Here is an 18,222-nt window from a genome sequence, read left to right on the forward strand (position 1 = left end):
CGTCCCCCTGCAGGCCTGCATATGGCTGAGGTGCAAACACGGCTCTGGCCCCAGACACCCTGTGCTTCTGGGCAGCAGTGCCATGAGGACATGGCTGGTGGGAGAGGGACTCACAGGACTTCCCGAGGGCTGGGAGAGTTCAGCAGTGGTTGGGAGGCCTGAATTCTACCGGGTGGGTAGGACCTGGGTTGAAGAGGGGAAGAAAGTCTGGAACAAACAGTGTGGCTTCAGGAACGTGAAGGGAGCTGAGTGCTGCAGACACCTGTGGTCAGGCTGAGCGCACCTAACACAAAAGCGCTGGGGTCCGATTCGGGTTCACATGGACCCTGCGGCCCTGAGCAGGATGGGGAAGGGGCATCTTTAACTATTTGGCTTCCATAACAGTTTTGTTCACCCAGTAAATTCAACTGTGTCACCACCACGGACAAGCCTATAAGGCAGCACAGCTCGGCTTGACGTCCCAGGCGAGAGGCCGTGACCTAAGGAGACCAGAGCGGGATGTGGGCCATGGGAGCGCAGCATCCTCGGCCATAAATACCTGCTCCTGAGAAAGGAGACGGACGCACGGTCAGCAGAAATCACGAATTTATTAACTCTTAAATATATCAATCAGTCATTTACCATTATGGCAAGAAATATATACAGTGCCCCACGGTGAACTGCAGTGTCTCACATGACAGAAGGGGATGGACGTGGGCCCCGCCGTGATGAGCAAGCCGCGTGGCTGGCACCTTGGTGCAGGGGCGGCCGGGTCCACGGCGACCCTCCAACACGACATGCTCGGTTCAGAGAGTCAGACAACCACGGATGCCTATCGTTTAAACACATGTATGCCACGTGCAGCCGTTTCACAGAAAAGTGAAAAAAATTAACAAGGAAAACGGAGGCTGTTACTTCACAGATTTCATTGGCAGGTTAACATGGCTCAATACATTTACTGTATATGTTTAGTTTAAATATATATTGTTTTAAGTCACGTAGTAGTTATCAGGAAAGCGTCAGTCCGTCTACCACACATCCACTAGCAACGATACCTACGTGAGGCGCCGTGCACACAGCAGGTGCAACGCGGGACAGGGCTGCGCACGGGCATCGTCTCTGCTGTAAGCGCGGGCGGGGGGCGCGTCACTGAGGGGCTGCGTGGAGGGACCTGTGCGCTGCATGGACCCCGAGCGACGAGGGGTGAGAGCACAGAGCCCCGGCGCTCCCCGTCGTCGTGGAAACTGGAAAACCCTAACTCCGTGCAGGGACATGATGCCGCTCTGACAAAAAGATGCTGAAAAGCACACATCACAACAGTCGAGTGCAAAACACGGATGAAAATGGAAACGCCGCGGCCTCTCTAACCTCAGAACAGCAGCTGTGTGGGGGCGCCCTGTCCCCGGTGCCTGCGGCACAAACTCGGCCACGGGACAGGGCCTCGCCCACCACCGGTCCCCACTGCGGGGCTCCGTGTGCCAGCTGGAGCCCCAGTGAAGGGACAACCTTTACTGTCCCGACAGAGCTGCTGGGGGCCTGAGGGTGGTTGAACTGCAGGCCAACGACCCCCGGCAGGCCTGAGCCCTTATTTACCTTCATTATGCAAACTGTGCCCCCTCACTACCAGACAAGAAAAGGCAAAGAAGAGAATGGGGGGAAAGTCAGAAAAAAATGGGGTAAAATAAGAAAACAGCAGACTCAAGAAATACAAAACTCAGTCCCACAAGTTCCCCAGCACAGAGGCAGCACCCTGCAAGTGACCCAACTTGGACGTGATGTGAGCTTTCCGTCTGCGGTTTGACCAGAACAACGTGACTTTGGGGGCTGCCCCTTCCACCCCCGTCGCGAGACTTTGCCGGTGCCCTGCCCACCCCCATCCCCACTGTCAACCAGCAGCAGCGCATTCAGCCAGGGTCACACCAGGAAACAGGACGTGCCGTTGCCCCTTTTGTTAAACAAGCCAACACAGATCAGTAGCGAAGAGTTTTTAAAAATTTACATTTTTCTTACAAGCCATCCTCAGGAGAATAGCCATGGGAATCTGTCCAATCTTGGCATCGACAGAAGTGACGAGCAGGCTGGAGGGCCGAGGGTCTGGGCGGCCCCCGAGGTCTGCACAACGTCCCGTGGTGAGGCGTGAAGGCGGACAGGAGGGTGACAGTGAGGCGAGATGCAGGTCCCACAGGCACCAGGTCCGGTCTTCACGCCTCACGCACTCGAGCAGGCAGGGGTGGCCCGGTGCCGTCCAGGGGCCTGGAGACACGATGCCGACGTGGCACTGCGGACACTTAGCTGCGGGCAAAGGGGAGAAGACACCAGTTAGACAAAACGGCCACAACTGAGCCCAGCCTGCAGCCTCGCAAGTCGGCGGAACGATGGGCTGAGAATGCCTGTCTGAGAGACCTTAGCTTGTGACCACCCAGAGGTCCAACAGCGCTGAAGAGAGACGGGGGTGGCACAGGGAGCCGGCATGAATGACCTGTCCCTGTGTCCACCCAGTGCTAAGCTGCAGACAGACAGGGGCCAGGCCTCAAACACATTATTATTATAAATCCAACTCCACGTGGAAGCCAGCAGATTCATGAAGTTCAACAGCAAGTTCATAATGAACATCATCACTTGGTGGGAACAGTTTCAGTTCAGCCCTAGCTTCTGTCATCACTCTCCGCTCCAGGCACCCTGTCCCTGCGGAGCTCTGCTGGGGAAGGCTCACAACAGAACCACACAGACCTGAGCCTCCTGTCTGACGGAGAAACAGATCAACAACGGCACAGGCACACATTTAATCACAGGCAACTCTCAACTGCCCTCTGCAGCCCCCCACTTGGTGAGCTTGAAGTTCAGGCAGATTCAGGGACATGCCAGCCTTGGCCAGTGTTTGTCAGGAACGGCAGGACACAAGGGAGCCCTAGAGCCCAGCCCCAGCGAGGTCTGGATGGTCAGAGCTGCCTGCGTGGCTCGGTGGCTGCACGGCAAGGATGCCTGTGCCGGCTGAGTGCCGCAGCTGGAAGCCCGGGGCAGCTCGGAGCCCGTACAGTGACAGCCTCGTTGCAGGACGGCGCCGTGTCAGCCTGGAGCTCACGCAAAGATGCTGGAAGTTCAAAGACATGTTCTGGTTTCCAGTGACTGTGAAGTGGGAGAAAACACCCTCAAGGGGAAAAGAAACAGCAAGCAGCTTTCTGGTCACCCCTCTGACCCCAAGGTGCCAGAGGCAGGGTGCTACTTCCAAGACCACAGAGAAATGGTTTCGTGCCTCAAAGGGGTGCTTGCTGACAGGCTGTCTCTGCCACTGGGGACACGGGACGGCCCGGGGGTTGGGGGGGGAAGCCCTGCTAAGCCTCCGCGGCACAGGGGCTGTGTGCAGCGGGCTCCACCCCAGGGACTCGCGGGTCCTGAGGGGCCGCCCCCCAGCTGCACTAATAGGTCACTTGTCCTGTACCTCCCAGGGGTGGCCAACATGCAGAATGGGGTCTTTAGGGTTGTGACCCTCCTGCCTTGCTCTCGCGCGCTCAGCTCGCCTCAGTGTGTCTTTAGACTGAATTCCAAGCTCTCATTTTTTCCAGTAGATGTACTTGCAACAGGCCCAGCTCTTGGTCCATGTGGACCGGTGAGGCTACAGAGAAGGCCCCAGAAACCACAGTGGTCACGGAGCCGGGAGACCTGGACGGCTCTCTGGAGTGAGCTGAAGGGCCACTGTGTGACCTTTGCCACCCCCCCGCACCCCCTAACTCTGGTAGTCAAGGGGTGAACCTGGTGAGGAAACCAAGGGTGAGAGCAGCAGGGGCCACACCTGCCCAGAGAGAATCATCCTCTTGTTCCTCATCACCTGTGGCGCCAGGGCCCCCGGCCACTGCCGCGCCCAACACTGTGCCTCCTGGGCTTCCCGAGCCTGGCCCGTCTCCCCACACCCTTCTGTCGCATCATCTAGAAGCTGCTCTGGAGTCCCTGGCGCCCACGAGTCGTACCTCCACACGGCGGCACATGCCCCACTCTGCTCTGAGGCTGACTGTGACTGTCGTATAGGTTTCCTCTGGTCGGGAGCTAAGGCGCTCTCCAAACCAGAACAGCAGGCACCTCGCACTGTGGCCACGGCCAGCAGCGTGTGTGGAATGCATGCCTATGCAACGGCTGCTTGGCGGAGTGGCGCAGGGACAGGCCCTGGCCCTGACCCCTGCACGTCCCATGCTGCGCGTTCCACGTTTCTCCCAACACCTGGGACAGAGCCCGGTGGTCCCCGGGACCAGAGGCTCCTGGCGCCACGCTGACCATTTTAGAAACTCTCTCCTCCTCCCCTCCTGCTGAGGAGCATGGCAGTGAAGTCACAGTTTCCCTCTCCCCGGATCCCCCAGTTCAACCCTGAGAGGGCTCGGCCAGGCTGGGGCCCTGCGAGCTCCTGTCTAGAAGCACTCATCACTCTCGATGGGCTTCAACCCACACGGGACGAGGCGGGGGGACCTGCCCAGAGAACTACAGGCCACTTGGTCTGACTGACTGCTCCCACCAGGGTGACTGAGCGCATGCACCATGCCGTGAGCAGGGGCTGAGGGGACACCTACTTGGTGGGCACCGTGGGTGACCCCGAGCGATGGAAGTGCACGTTCTGCCACTTGCCATCCCGGCGGTGCCACACGCGAGTCTCCTCGGACTGCATGGTCCTGGGCAGGCCGCCGCCGTCCAGGTACTGGGTGAGCCGCACGTAGGCGATGCACGCGGCATCCTCGCCCACCAGGTGCACGTGGGGGTTCAGGATGATGGTGTGCACCGGCTTGCTGCTCTTGGACAAAGCTGAGAGAGAGCAGAACAGCAGGACTCAGAACCACACATTCTTTCGGCAAGCCCATTTCAGCTTACATCACATCTTTACTGGGACTTCCTTGGGTGTGTTCAATCATTACTCTTCATGCAAAATCAGGTATTGTTTCAAAACACACCAACGACTTAAACCCTGTCAATAGTCGACAATTTCAAATATTAAAAATTCTCACTGCATAAAACAGCCAAAGAATAAGTAAATTGGGGAGAAATTCAAAGAGAACTTAGAAAAGGCATGTTATTAAATTTAGAGTACATATACCATTTTCAAAGTAGAATCGATGGAAGTCCATTCCTTCCACTAAATTGCCCAAAGCTTCAGGTTCAAAGGCAGTAAGGCCGGGGTCACAGATTTTTCTGTGGGGAAAACGCAAACATCATCTATAGGAGAGTGAATGTGTTTTGTTGCTTCACACACATCCGTCCTGGCTCACCCGACATTCAGCGAGGAAAACAATCTCTAAAAAACATGAAATCCACACAATTTCTGTCGCAGGCCTTGGCGAGGTGGGCTGAGGAGCAGACCCTAAACCAGCATTTTCCAGACAACTGCGTCGTTATCGCCACGGCGAGTTCTCTGGGCCCTCCCTGGTTTTTCTCACTCTCAGCTGAAGTTCATTATTTTTCAGGTGCTGTCCAAGTCCCAGTCCCTCTCCAAACCCTATAAAGCCAACTCTGGCTCTGCAATTAAATACTTTTGCAGTAATTTTTGACACCTTCCATATTCAAGACACACATCTGTGTTACAACTGATGGGAAAGCAGGTGCCACGTCCTACACTTCCTGGTGACGTCCACAAACTCAATTACCTTGTGGTGCAAGGTTAACTTCTAAAGTAAAATTAACAGTTCAAATGCACATGGGTTTTCTTTTTAATCCTGAAAATAGGATTAAACAAAGAAATACACCATTTAAAATATGTCTTCAGAGAAAGCCAATGGGTTTTCTTTGTATACGTTTCTTTAACAAAGGCTTGTTAAACACCTATTTTATGGCAAATATTATTTGAAACGAACAACTGTGACACAAGTTAGTCCTGGACTAGAGAAAAGTGCAGCGTGCTTGCGAACCAGACGAGTCAGACATGAGACGGGGGGTTCCAGGAAAGCAAGGAGGTGCGCACTGGGCTTTCAGGCCTGTGCGGGGCTTTCCCTGAGTGGGTGCGTGTGCGGCGACAGTGCTGGGCTGCCATGCGTACGCAGCTCCGGGTAAGCCCCGAGCCCCTGGAGACACAGGGGCGGCTCCTCAGAGCAGGGGACCTGACACCTGGGCTGGAAGAGTGAGAAGTTCACAGAGCAGAAGGAAGAGTACAAACGGAATGATTTTCATCAGCTGGGTCTGCCTCTAAATTTCATGTGGAAATTCCCTATTTGGGAGGGAAAACTTTTCAACTGTTCAACAGAAATACAGTTTTCAAAAAGCTCACTCACCAGCTCACAGAATATGGGACTGAGGCTTTTTTAAAACACTTCAAAAGTAGAACATACTTTTAAAATAAAAAATCACAGTGGTTACTCTATGTGGTGAAGAAAGCCTCAAAGGGAAGTTGGGGGTGGAAGAGGGTTTTAAACTTCGCCTCAGACTTTCTGGGGGCCACTGTTTTTAAGCTCAAGGTCAAATACACGCAACCTCTTTCTAAGGGGCAAACCGGGCAAACCGGTCCTGTGGTGACAGGAGCTGACTCTGGGAACTCAGTGTTGGCTGTGACATTGGCGCATCAACAGTTTTTACCGTCCACATCAGCTCCAACCCCCAGACAATCGCTATGCTGGGATGGAGCTTTCTGCCCAACCACCAGGGGGCAGTATATTTGAAAACCCGTTCATCAGCTCTTTTTTGCGCACGCATCTCCATCCTGTAACGAGCTCTGCACTGGTGAGTGGTGGTCCCCAAGGATGCACACGGCCTGTGGGCGAATCTGCTCTGCGCAGGGGTCTCGGGATCAGGCGGCTGGCAGGGCTGCCCCAGGTCTCCCAGGGCCTACTGCACACGATCAGGCCAGACCACAGGCTAGGCAATCAGTGACCTGAGGGAGTTCCAAGGAACTGCGTCATTTAAAACACTCTACTTTCAGCTACGTGAGAACATGGGACGTACATTTTGTCACTTTTGCCTGGTTACCACCACCACCAAAACATGGTTGTGCCATTCCATGGGGACACCATTGCAAAAGGAGGTTTAAGAGAAAACACTGTTCTTGGGTCTGGAGAGTCACCCGGGTGTAACAAGCCACACCAGCAGCGCGATCAGGAGCACCTCACAGCTGCGGCTGCACCGGTCACTGCCGGCCTCGCGCCAGGGGCACTCTGGACCCGTCCCAGAACCAGTGCAGCAGGCACTTGTGCCACGCGACCCTTACCGAAGGAGCAGTGCTGGACCTGGTGCAGCTGCAGGCTGTTTCTCTCGCCCACGTTTTACTCGGGGCTGTTTGTAGCTGATGGTGGAGGTAATACCTTCTTCTTAAAACTTGGAAAGAAGCAGGTAAAAACCCCATTTGTTCTCCCAAAGGCAACGTCTGTTTTCCCTTTTCCTCCCTCACAGTGACCATGCTATGGGACACAGACGTTGTTTCCAAGGTTTCCCTGACAGAACATTGCTTCAGTGTGTGCCTCTGCTCACCCTCTGTCCGTGATTTAGACACAAAGTCCACGGCCATGTTGCATCCAGTCAGTGGAATTAGAGGATGAAAGTCACGGGGCCCCAATGACCGTGCTCCTCGCCCCGTTCCCCACTTTTCAGTCCTCTGCACAGACACGAGCTCCTGAGTGTTCCGCACCGTCTCCCACTGGCTGTTTGTCTCCCAGCCTCCTTTCCATAGGTGGCCTCACCACCCTGGCTTCTCACTGAGACTCCCCCTCTGCTCTGAAGCTCAGATACCAGCCCCACCTCCTACATTCCCAGTCTTAAACTCCAGGGGGGCCAGTGGAGGGCACAGGGAAGCTGAGCCCAACTTTATCTGCACCTAAACCGCAAACGTGTAGACAGGAGGTACAGGTGACGGGGAAGCTGCGCCCTCTCCTCCCTGCACCCCTGCAGCACGGCGAGCATGTTTCCCGAGTCGATGTGCCCCTCTAAGAGCTTCCTGCCCTGTGTCTCTGTACAGAGGCGCGGTGGTCACACTTCTGTGCACTGAGAAACAAACCCCAGTCCCACCCAAAGGCCCCCTGGCTTGCTGAAATCTTGAATATATTTATTTTTCTTCTGGGGCACGTAAGTCCTTTATATCTTGAAATAAAGCTACTGCTGACATGTCAAACCTGGGGTCAAACACATGAATTCAGTGCACCAGAGAAGGCACTCCCGTAGCAAACACCACCACGCGTGCAGAGCACGGCCACGGGCGCACACTCACGTGTATGCTTCAAAGTCTCCGTTGTTGATGGCTTCAATCAGCTGCTCAGTGACTTTGATGATCTCTTGCTTCCGGGCTGAAGGCAAAGGTACAGAGTTGGTGTGAGCAGAGGACAAAGGCAGGAACAACATCAGGCAACGACATGCCCCTGACACGGGTGGGCTGTCTCAGCCGGCCCTCGTGGGAGCGGGCCGCTGTCCCTCCACCTCCTTGGGCTCACAGCAGCCAGACCCACCTAGGCCGGCCCTTTCTGAGCCTGTGGGACTCATACCTCCCAGTGCCCCCCCAGGGGCCCCAGGGCATGCACCTCTGAGAGGGCAAAGGTGCTGCTGCGTGCCGAAGGCCAGCAGCCCAAAGGCCCAGGGTCTGTGGTTAATTAGTGCTGATCCCCTGCGGCATTAACTTTGTGCATCTCAGTATTTACACTTCTCACTGCTCATCTCCACCAGCCCCACAAGAGGATGCCCGCCCTGTACCTGCCCTCGTACAGCTCCGTGGCCTCCAGTAAACCGTCCACACAGCTCGGTGCATAGCTGTGCCCTGTCCCAGCCCACACCACAGTTACTACAGTCGGCTTGGCTCAGAGCCCACTTGTGGGGTGACCTCTTCTCTGGCTACACCGCCCATGCGCCCACCTTGTGTGCTGCTCACTCGGCAGCTATGAGAGGCTGCAGCCCATGGCCGCTGCTTCATTTGGCCAAGTGACCACTTGCTTAAACTGTTCACAAACTGTGCTCACTGTGCAACCCGCCTTCCTCCCTAAAGTAAAAGCTCCCGGAAGGCAGGAGACATGGGATTTCTCTGCACACTCCAAACAGTTTTATCTGACATGTGTAATAAAACGAGTGCCCAGTAACTGTCAATTTCATCAGCTGACGTTGATAACCTTTTCTCCATTTCAGAGCACTGTTCTCTTATTAATGAAATTGATGGATGAAATACTTTTAAAGTTACAGGTCACTGAATTTTGTCTTAAAGAACCCTGGGACAGTTTCTCAAATCGCCGGTGGTAACCTGAGGGGTCAGGAGGGCAGTTCACCTCATCTTTCCAGAGGAGTTCAAGTCTGCTTTTACTTCATTATTTATTGAAGGCAACCAGTTTGCACTTTTCGTGAATCTGATCTTCATTAAGCAAATTTTTTACCACGGACCAAAATGTTTACACTCACTTTGAGACTCCAGGTCACCCAGGGTAGGGCACTCCTTGTTTAAAATAGTCATCTGTACACCTACTCTGACTCCCCCGACATTCCATGAGACAATCGTGTACAATTACGACATCCACAGGCAGTGATGTCACCAGTGATGTCACCAGTGATGTCACGGTCAACGATGTAAAAGCAGCAGCATGTGGGTTAGAGCAGAGGACACCAGAAACAGGTTCCTCGGCCGCCCCCTTGCTCACTGCTGCCGTGATGGCCACACGCGCAGCCCCCAAGCCGTCTGTGACCGGGAGCTGCCTGCACACTCTGCCCTGACCAGATGAGGCGGTTGGTGATTCGCCGGTGTGGCCTCTGACGTGACAGCTGGTACAGTCCCAGGACACAGAGGACACTGTGGAGAGTAAGACCAGGAGAATGGGACACCCCAAACAGCCCCCTCGCATTTGATCCTGTTTCAGTTGAACAGATGCCTTCTGTTGCTATGGCAATAGAGAAAATCTGTAGCTGAGGACACAACATCGATCATGAAAGCCTACAAGGAAAGCTCGAACGTCAGGCCACAGGTTGCTGCCCCTCGGAGCGCTCTGCAGGCTCAGGGTCCCTTCCCCTGAAATAGGGCCGCCGCCACGCACCTCTCTGCTCACCAGGGGCCTCCAGCCTGCACAAGGGCAATGCCCCGTGTCTGGTGGCCCAGCCAGAAGGAGCCCAGCACTACCTGGGACTCCCTCACCAGTCTCTCAAGTCCCTGGAACCCTGCCTTTCTGCGTTGGGCACACCGGTCCCCGTTCCTCCTTCCCCATCCCCTGGCGCGAGCACAGCCCATGCAGCCCAGAGTCAGATGGAGGGAGGCCCTGACGTCCCGCTGCGCCCCGCCCCCCACAGGGCCTGCTCGCAGCGACGTGCATCATCCTGGACCTGCCTCCCAGTGCAGCCTCCCTTCTGGGAGCTGTCCCCCCATCTCTGCCTCTCTTTCTTTTATCAGCTATCATTCCTACCCACTGTGTCCCCTGACCCTCCTGCTGGGAGAGGTCTCTGTGCTGGGAGCGCACACCTCCTGCACCTGCGGTTCGAAAGCACTCGGCACATGTGTGACACATGCTTGCCTGTGTGTGTGGGTTAATCAGTCTTCTCCGTGCTCCATAAGCCGCAGAGCAGGGGCCGCAGCACAGGCACCCAGCGCTGGCCGAGACCACGGCACACAGTGGATGTTCGGGAAGCACCCGATGGACGGGGCCCAGAACCAGCCCCCGTGGTCTCCGACGCCCGACTCCGTAGCCTTTGCCACAGGCCACTGCAGTGTGTTGGTGGTCAGACCGCCGTGTAAAACTCTACCCTGACACGTGAAAACAGCACCTACAAGCAGCCTATCTTGTTCACTAATGCCGAGAGAAAACACTTTCCAACTGGCCTAACACTTATCTTCCTGAAGTCATTTTTCTATCAGAACCACAATTTTAGCAGTTTGCTGGCTATAAACCCTGAGTTCCCTCTGGACCCTGCGCCCTCCTTTATCCCCTGCACCTTCGCCACACTGCCTGCGACTTTCTCCAGTGGTCACGGCCAGAGTCACGGTCACGGTCACGGTCGCCAGGTGCTGCTCAGTCCCTCACGATTTCCTGTGCTTGTGCCCGGCAACCTCAGGTGCTCCCCTCACTCTGACGGGATGCACCCTGGGCGCCGCCACGTCTGCTGCTGACCTGGGCTTCAAGCTCACATTTCCAAAGGAAGCCCCGGCCTGCCCAGTTGCCCTGCATTAGGACCCAGAGAGCCCAAAGTCGAGCACCTCCTCACCTTCGACAACAGGACCACTCAGGCACACCAGTGGAAGCCTGCTGCTGCCTCTCCTCCTATCCCTCCCGCATGCTATCACGCATCTCTGCACGCACCCTTATCCTTCTCAGACCCGTTTCTTACTCTCCCATACTTGCTCCCAGAAGTTCCAGGCCCACCGCCCAGCTCCCTGACCCCAACGACTCCCAGGCCCCACTCATCCTGCTCAGGGTCCTGTCCGTGACACACCTCTGCCTTCCTCTCACCACTCCTCTGCTTGGAACCCCCTCACCTGAGAAGCCTTCCAAGCTCTGCCCCCATGCTGCCCTGACAGCTCCAGGCACAGCCACCCGATGTCACTGTGGTCCTCGTGTCACAGGAGGCCCTGCAGTCGGGCGCCTGCACTCCCAAACCTGTGCTAAAACTCTGGGTTGACCTGTAGGCGGCTGTTCCAGAGCGATCGGGAGAGAGGTGCCGCTGCACCCTGTGTACGCAGGAACACCCCTCATGGTTGCCCACAGCCCACCCAGAGTCAGCAAAGCCTCCCTCCTGCCGGACTCAGCACCCATCCCAGAACCTCCCAGCCTCACTGTCCCCCATCCCCCTCGCTCTGCAGACAGCGCGAACCCTTTCACAATGTCTTACATCTCTCCACTCTGAACCTGTTGCACAAAAGCACTGGTCAGCCCCAGAACCAGCCCTTCTCTGGGTGGCATGTGGCTCACGGGCCCTGGCATTCAGGATGACTTCTGGCCTCACAGGGTTCTGTTTAACAACTGGATGTTCACCTATCTGAGTGGGACTGGACCGTTTCCTACCTTCAGCACCTAGGACCGAGTGTGCCCTGGGAAACATTTGCTAAATGCCAAATATGCAGGGAGGATAACCAGGTCTGGCAGTCTGGGTGTGGCCATGCTTCCTGAAAGCCCCCGTGGCTCCTGCACGTCTCAGGAGCGGCAGAAGCACCCCTGGGTGGGAGGCCACAGCGCCGCATGTGCCGGAGAGGGCCCAGTAAGATGCTGGCGCAGGTCTGGTAAGATAAGTCAGGTGCATCTAGTCTGTGTGTGAACTGACTTCTTTTTAACACAGCCGGGTGCAGGGAAGATCCCAGCTGCCTAAGGGTCCAGTTCTGAGTTGGGAATTGCAGGTGAGCTGAGGCGGGGCCACTTGCTAATGAGCTTCCTCCAGAGTCTGGTGGGTCTGTGATGGGATCGCCCGCCACACAGGGGCCGACCCGACCAGCAGACTGGTTGTCACCAAGCCGTCTCCTGTGAACCCTGCCTATGGAGGTACTTCCTCAGTCACAAGGTGCCCAACAAAAAACAACGGAAATAGTTGTTGAGCTTTTTGGGTATAAATCTGGAGTTCCAGTTCATTTAACTTCTGCCTTTCATAGAGTTTTCCGGGACCTGGAGGCCAGAGAGGTGGAGGACAGAGGTGTAGTGACTTGCTCAGTCACCCGGCAAACTCAGGAGCTGGGCCAGGGCTGGAGCTTTATTTGGCTCAGGGCCGCCGGCTGTTCAGCTCACTAATCCACGTCCTTTCCAGCCCGTGGCACCTCATCCAATACTTTGAAATCATAAACTTAATGAACCACCGTGCAAGGTGACGGACGACTTAATTACTGGGCCCTGGCTGTGATTAATGATTACACCAGTGTCACAGAAGTGGGTGTCCTGTGGTGCTCCAGTCTTCCCATGCTGCCCTAACAAAAATAACTCCGGAGATGGTTACTATCTTAGGTAAATACCCAAATCAGGGTCATTTTCACGCTCCTAGTGGTTGTACAGAAAGAGGTGCCTGTCAGCCCAGCTGCGTTTGGAGTTTCCTGTGCAATAAACAGCTGGTTTCTCACCTACTTTTTTTATTTCACTGGGTTGACAAATTAGTTAACATTTCAGAAAGTAATTTCCATTATTTTGGCTTTTAAAATCAAACCCGTCAAAGATTCTGGGTTGACTGGTTTAATAATCTATAATATTTTATTTAAATATCAGACCTGGACATTACCAAATTTCTAATCAAGAATGGTTTCAGGAAATTACTATAAAGCTCACTTATGCAGAAGTCACATGTTCAATAAGCCCTCAAGATAAAAAAAAATTAAACTATTCAAACCATTTTTAACTTTGCTCCTACAGGGGTGGGGCCTGACCTCCAGGGAAACCTGGGCTAGGCCCGACCACGGAGGCTGTGAGCCGCCCTCCTGGCTTTGGCAGCCCCAAGCTCACGGCACAAACCTGCCAGGGCCAGCCTGGCGACCACCTCACTTTGTGAGCAGGCTCCGGGGGGCCTTGCAGACACAGGCCGCCCACCGCCACGTCAGAGACGGAGGGAAAGGGGCAGGGCCTCGGGCCAGGCTACTGAAGGGTGGCTGGTGGCAGGGGTCAACTTCCACAGGGCAAGCTGTGCTGTGAAGGGAGAAGCAGGAGGGGTTGCTGATAGACTGGATGCGGGAAGAGGGAGGTGGAGGAGACATGGAGCACTGTGCAGGGTCCGGGAGTGTGGAAGGAACTAGAACATGCCCATCACGGTAGATTTGCTTGTGAGAGAGGCGTCTGAACACAAACCCTGAAGAGTCGGAGGCCTGGTAGCAGGACCAATGCAGCTGGACCAACGGACAGGACTGGATGGTGCATGTTCTCAGAGCTGTGCTCAGCATCCCTCACGGCTGCTGGGTGGAGACGCAGTGCAGTGATGAGGGTGGACACAGTGCCCATCTGTGGGGCTCCAAAGGGGACGGAGCTGGCCCGGGCTGGGCTTGGAGGACTGCTTTCTGAGAACGCTGACAGACCCCCTTCCACCCAAAACCGTCCAAACTATCAGCTGTAAGGGGCAGGGACTCTCCTTACCCTCCGCCACTCCCATCCTGGAGGCAGCCCTGAACCAAGGCTCAAGGGGCGTCGGAGGCAGGTGCAGCCCAAGCAGAGCCTGCCGGAACTGCCGGGAAGCGGGAGCACATCAGGCGGGGAGCACGCACTGTGGCCCCTGACGTCACTCAGTTATTTACAGACTCAGTTTCTCCAGGGGATTATGTGGAGTTATTTCTTTCTAATTCTTGTTCAAGGGAAGGTGTAGAAGATGAGGTAACATCTGCTTAGCTAAAAAGGCTACAGGTGGTGCTTTCTGAGTCTCCCCGGAAGGCACTGCTGCTTCTAGTCCTCCCATGGACTGACGGTTTTATCAGGAAGCCACCTCCAGGCCCTCAGGCACTAGATGAGGTACAGACCCACTCAGCACACCTTAGCTGGGCACCGGCCAGTGGCAGCAGCACCAGCCCTCTGCTAGCAGTTAGGTCATACACTGGGTTCACCACGGGGGCCTCTCGCTACCCTAGGCGACTGGAGGAGAGTTGGCCACCTCACAGCAGCGGGTGACAGGCACGGGTCCATAGCCCTCTGGGCTTCCTAAGGGGCCTCCCTGTCTCCCTGGCCTGAGGCCTTCCAGGGTCCTTACTCTGCAGCACGATCTCACTGATGCCCCCCCAGAGTCAGAGCCCAGCAGCTCTCCAGGGAAGCCTCATTGATGGTCACTTCCCTGTGTCTGTTTGACATTTTTCTTTTCCTACTTTGGCTCTAAACATCCCTGCAGCCACCGTGCTTGGGCCGGCTCAGAGACAAGCGGCCTGCAGTTACTACACTGAACTACAAAACGAGAACAAAAGCGCAAACTGGGGGCTTCAAGCGAACCCCTCTAAGACAGCCATGACCAGAGAGCAGGGTGCTGAGGGTGCGCCTTCCGTGGGGCATGGGGCAGGGACAGCAGCGGTGGGGATGCCTACGTAGCTAAAGGACCTGGGCTTCTGCGCCCAGTGGGGCCGAGAATGCATCAGGAAAGCTCATGAGGAAAACGCCGCCCAGTGCCAGTCCCTGCGACACCCGCCGGACAGTACCAGCAGCTACAACCCACTGCCAGACTCCATCCTAGAGGAGAAACTGTTTTCTAGGAAGTGTCAGGAGTGAGTGCAATACACAGACACAGTGTAGCTCCTGTGGACAGGCGCAGTTACAATCTGGTATTATGTGTCCAAACTGCCGCTACTAGTTTCAGGTCACAATGTGCTTCACTATCCCCCCTCTTGTCTGTAGTTTTAACACAGAAAAGAACATTGTGTGAAACAAACCTGACAAAATCCATACATATAATCAAAACACCAATACAATACGAATAAGAAGGAAACCAGCTGCGTGTCATCGGGCCGGCCTGGTCTCTCAGCGTGTGAGTCGTCTGACACAAGCACGCTTCTCTGACACGCGGGGAAGACTGCAGCCTCACGCACCTTTCACGTCCTCGTCCTCGATCGTGGTGTTGGAGCTCTCTGTGGACTCCTGCCGAGAAGAAAACACACTTTCAGTGGCGAACCAAGAACAGCTTGGCTTTTGTGTTCTTAAAAACCTGGCGCGTGACGTTCACATCATGCAGAACTCCTCGGCAGGCCATGTGCGCACCGACATGCAAAGGGACAGAGTCCCTGAGGCTCTGACAGAGATGAGGGCCACGTGCTGCAGATACAGGGGGGCAGGTGGGGAGGGCTCTGGCTGCCTGAGCTTGGGGCAGCGCAAACCCAGGTGGCCTGTGGGTGCACCTCCCTGGGAGAGCTGTCTAAGGGCGTGCCGGCCACAGTGCCCCGGAAGGTGTGCTTTTTCTGTGCATTCAGGAGAAACTGACTCTATGAGCCAAGTGAATCAGAACCTTCAAAGAGTATGATTTTCATTCTCTCTCTCATCAGCAAACAGCCCCTTCTCTGTGAGGCGGTCCTCCGGCTCTGCGCCTGCAGCCTGCCTGCTGCCCTTTTCCTCAGAGAGAGAGAAAGCCTCTCCCAGCGCCACCCCACGGGGAAGTGAGTTGCTGAGACATGCGATGCACTTCCAGGAGCGTTCATGTCTATGATCAGCACAGTGAGATTGTAAGGAGTCATTTGCTTTCAAGGACAATTAGGGTTCTTCATTCATTTCTGAATCAGAATGGGCTGTTACTGGTTAGAAACCCGTTCCCTTAATGGAAAGATGAGGGGCCTCCTTGGGCAATTACCACAAGGCTGGGGTCAGGACGCACACCTGGAAGGACACTGTGACGAGCAGCACCAAGACACGCTCCTGGAAAAGGGTCTGATGCGTTTTTCCATTAATGATGTATTTTCTAGCAATGAAATTCTATTAACGTTCATAAGACAATTTTCTACTTTGAATGATTGAAGGCTAGAGACAAAAAAATTGGAAACAATCTTCCAATCAATAACTATGTGCTCAGTGACAAAGAACAGACTTTGCAAAATGATGCAAGTGCCAGCCAGTGTCCTTTTGGACACTGAACATTTCAAAGTGCGATCGATTCAGGTCACTACCTTACAGAGTATTTACGCCCAAGGGACAGACAAATCAGACATGTGCCCAGAGCCTCCGTCCACACACAGCCAGGGTCTCCATGCACTTAGCGTGGCCTGGAGTTCACACTTCAACTCGCGGTGAAGCGGACAGGCACTTACGAACAGACCGGTTCGCGCCAGCGGGCGTGTCATGCGGCAGCTCTACGGGAAGAGCCACGGCCCCCCGCGGGTCCCCGGCTGTGCACCCGGGCCCCGGCTAACACAGGGGACGGGGTGTGCTCCTGGGGGTGGCTCCTCACTAGCTCAAGTCTTTAGGGACCTAGACCGGTGATTCCCAACTGGTGTGCACAAGAATTTGTAAAACATGCAGTCTCCCAACCTCTTTTCCTTTAAATTGTCAAAAATAAAAAATGACAACAGTCAACACAACAGTAGCAATCTAGTGTGAATGAATCAAAATTACACCTATTTTTTTGGTCAGATTGGCAAAAAAATTTTTCTGGTGTACGGCAGAATTTAGGGATTATCTTACGTGTGCCATGAGACGAAAAGGTGGAAAGTCACGGACTTCGAGCGCCTCACGTGCCACGGCCCTAAGTACCCAACGTGTCTCGTGATAGAGCATGTGAGCAGTGCTCCGTGTCTTTTACTGTGACGGCTGTAATACTGACCAGCTAGATGTTAGAGCAGAGACAATGTATTCCCTGCCTGAAACGCTGCTGGTAACAGGAAGGAGAAGCAGACAAGGGCCTGTTTGTGAAAGTCTGAAGACGCACTCTCCCCTCCCCCACAGAAACACGGTAACGTGTGAGAACACTGAAGTGGACACAGGGCCCGTGTTCAGGAAGTGTCTCCTCTCCCCTGCAGCCGTGCACACTAGTGTCCACTACGTAGCAGGAACGCCACCCTGACGGCCCACAAGGCTCAGAGCACACGCTGGGCTTCTCTCAGCACAATCAGCTCGGTGTCTGCTGCTGAAGTCATGTCACCCAACAGCAACACAGCTCCCAAGCAGTGAAACTCCCTTACTGTCTGCAAATTCATGCCAAGCCACAAAAACACCACCATCAACAGGGAATTAAAAGAAAACAACATGATAACAACAGAATAAACAAACTCAAAAGCAACATTAAACAAATACCTATAAACTCAGGTTGGTGTTTGGAAGCCAGTGGGAGGTACAGCAGAAACTAGTGTCTCATGTGGGACACGCGTGAGACACAGGGAAAGGCCGGTGAGCAGGGCAGGGGCCCAGCTCCAGAGAACATCGCCGCGATGCGGAGACGTGGTCTACCCAGCTCTTACAAACAGTACTCTTTACTTCTCTCTCGAGTCATCATTCTTTTAGTTTTGAAAGAAATACGCGTACAGTTCTAGGGGAATCTGGCCCACAGGAAAGTGTGCCAGACCAAGGGTAGGGTTTCGCCCCTGTGTGTGGGTCACGCAGTGTGCTCTGGCCACGGGGGGGCCGTGGGCCTTGTGAGAGCGCGAGGCTGTGCTCTCCGCATACCTTGTTTCCGTCAGGGTTGTGGATTACAGTGGTTTGGGGCTCCTGAGTGAGAACAAAATAGAGAAAGAAACAGTTTGCACGGTGAGTATATTCTGACTGGCGTGGGCAGAGCAGGGAGAACAGCCCCCAGGACTCACAGGGACAGAGCGGAAGCCGTGGTGCCACAGCAGAGGCCACAATGGACAGGCCTTGGATGACAGTCTCTGGGAGCCCTGAGGGGACCCCGGAGCCCAAGAGCAGCATGCAAAGACCTTATTCCATCAGCACACAGACCGGCTTCAAAGTCTGCAGACCTGCAGAGGCGCCACTG

The 18,222-nt window shown here is 54.9% G+C and overlaps 1 protein-coding gene across 6 annotated transcripts in view; it reads right to left on the reverse strand.

Annotated features, from left to right (window-relative positions):
* Positions 1 to 568: 568 nt before the first annotated feature.
* The window catches only part of CAMK2D (calcium/calmodulin dependent protein kinase II delta), a 125,304-nt gene continuing 107,650 nt past the window's right edge, over positions 569 to 18,222 (reverse strand). For 4 of the 6 annotated variants that reach the window (XM_053911649.2, XM_053911651.2, XM_053911650.2 and 1 more), the window contains 6 exons: positions 17,913 to 17,954; positions 15,356 to 15,404; positions 8,144 to 8,219; positions 5,054 to 5,148; positions 4,536 to 4,764; positions 569 to 2,271 (listed from right to left, as the gene is read on the reverse strand). In XM_053911649.2, the coding sequence (XP_053767624.1) occupies positions 2,268 to 2,271; positions 4,536 to 4,764; positions 5,054 to 5,148; positions 8,144 to 8,219; positions 15,356 to 15,404; positions 17,913 to 17,954 (495 nt within the window). In that variant the 3' untranslated portion in view covers positions 569 to 2,267. The remainder of the gene's footprint in view (positions 2,272 to 4,535; positions 4,765 to 5,053; positions 5,149 to 8,143; positions 8,220 to 15,355; positions 15,405 to 17,912; positions 17,955 to 18,222) is intronic. The other 2 variants (XM_053911652.2, XM_053911654.1) reach the window with 1 other exon arrangement.

This window comes from Desmodus rotundus, chromosome 9 (genome assembly GCF_022682495.2).
Source record: "Desmodus rotundus isolate HL8 chromosome 9, HLdesRot8A.1, whole genome shotgun sequence".
Classification (NCBI taxonomy): domain Eukaryota; kingdom Metazoa; phylum Chordata; class Mammalia; order Chiroptera; family Phyllostomidae; genus Desmodus; species Desmodus rotundus.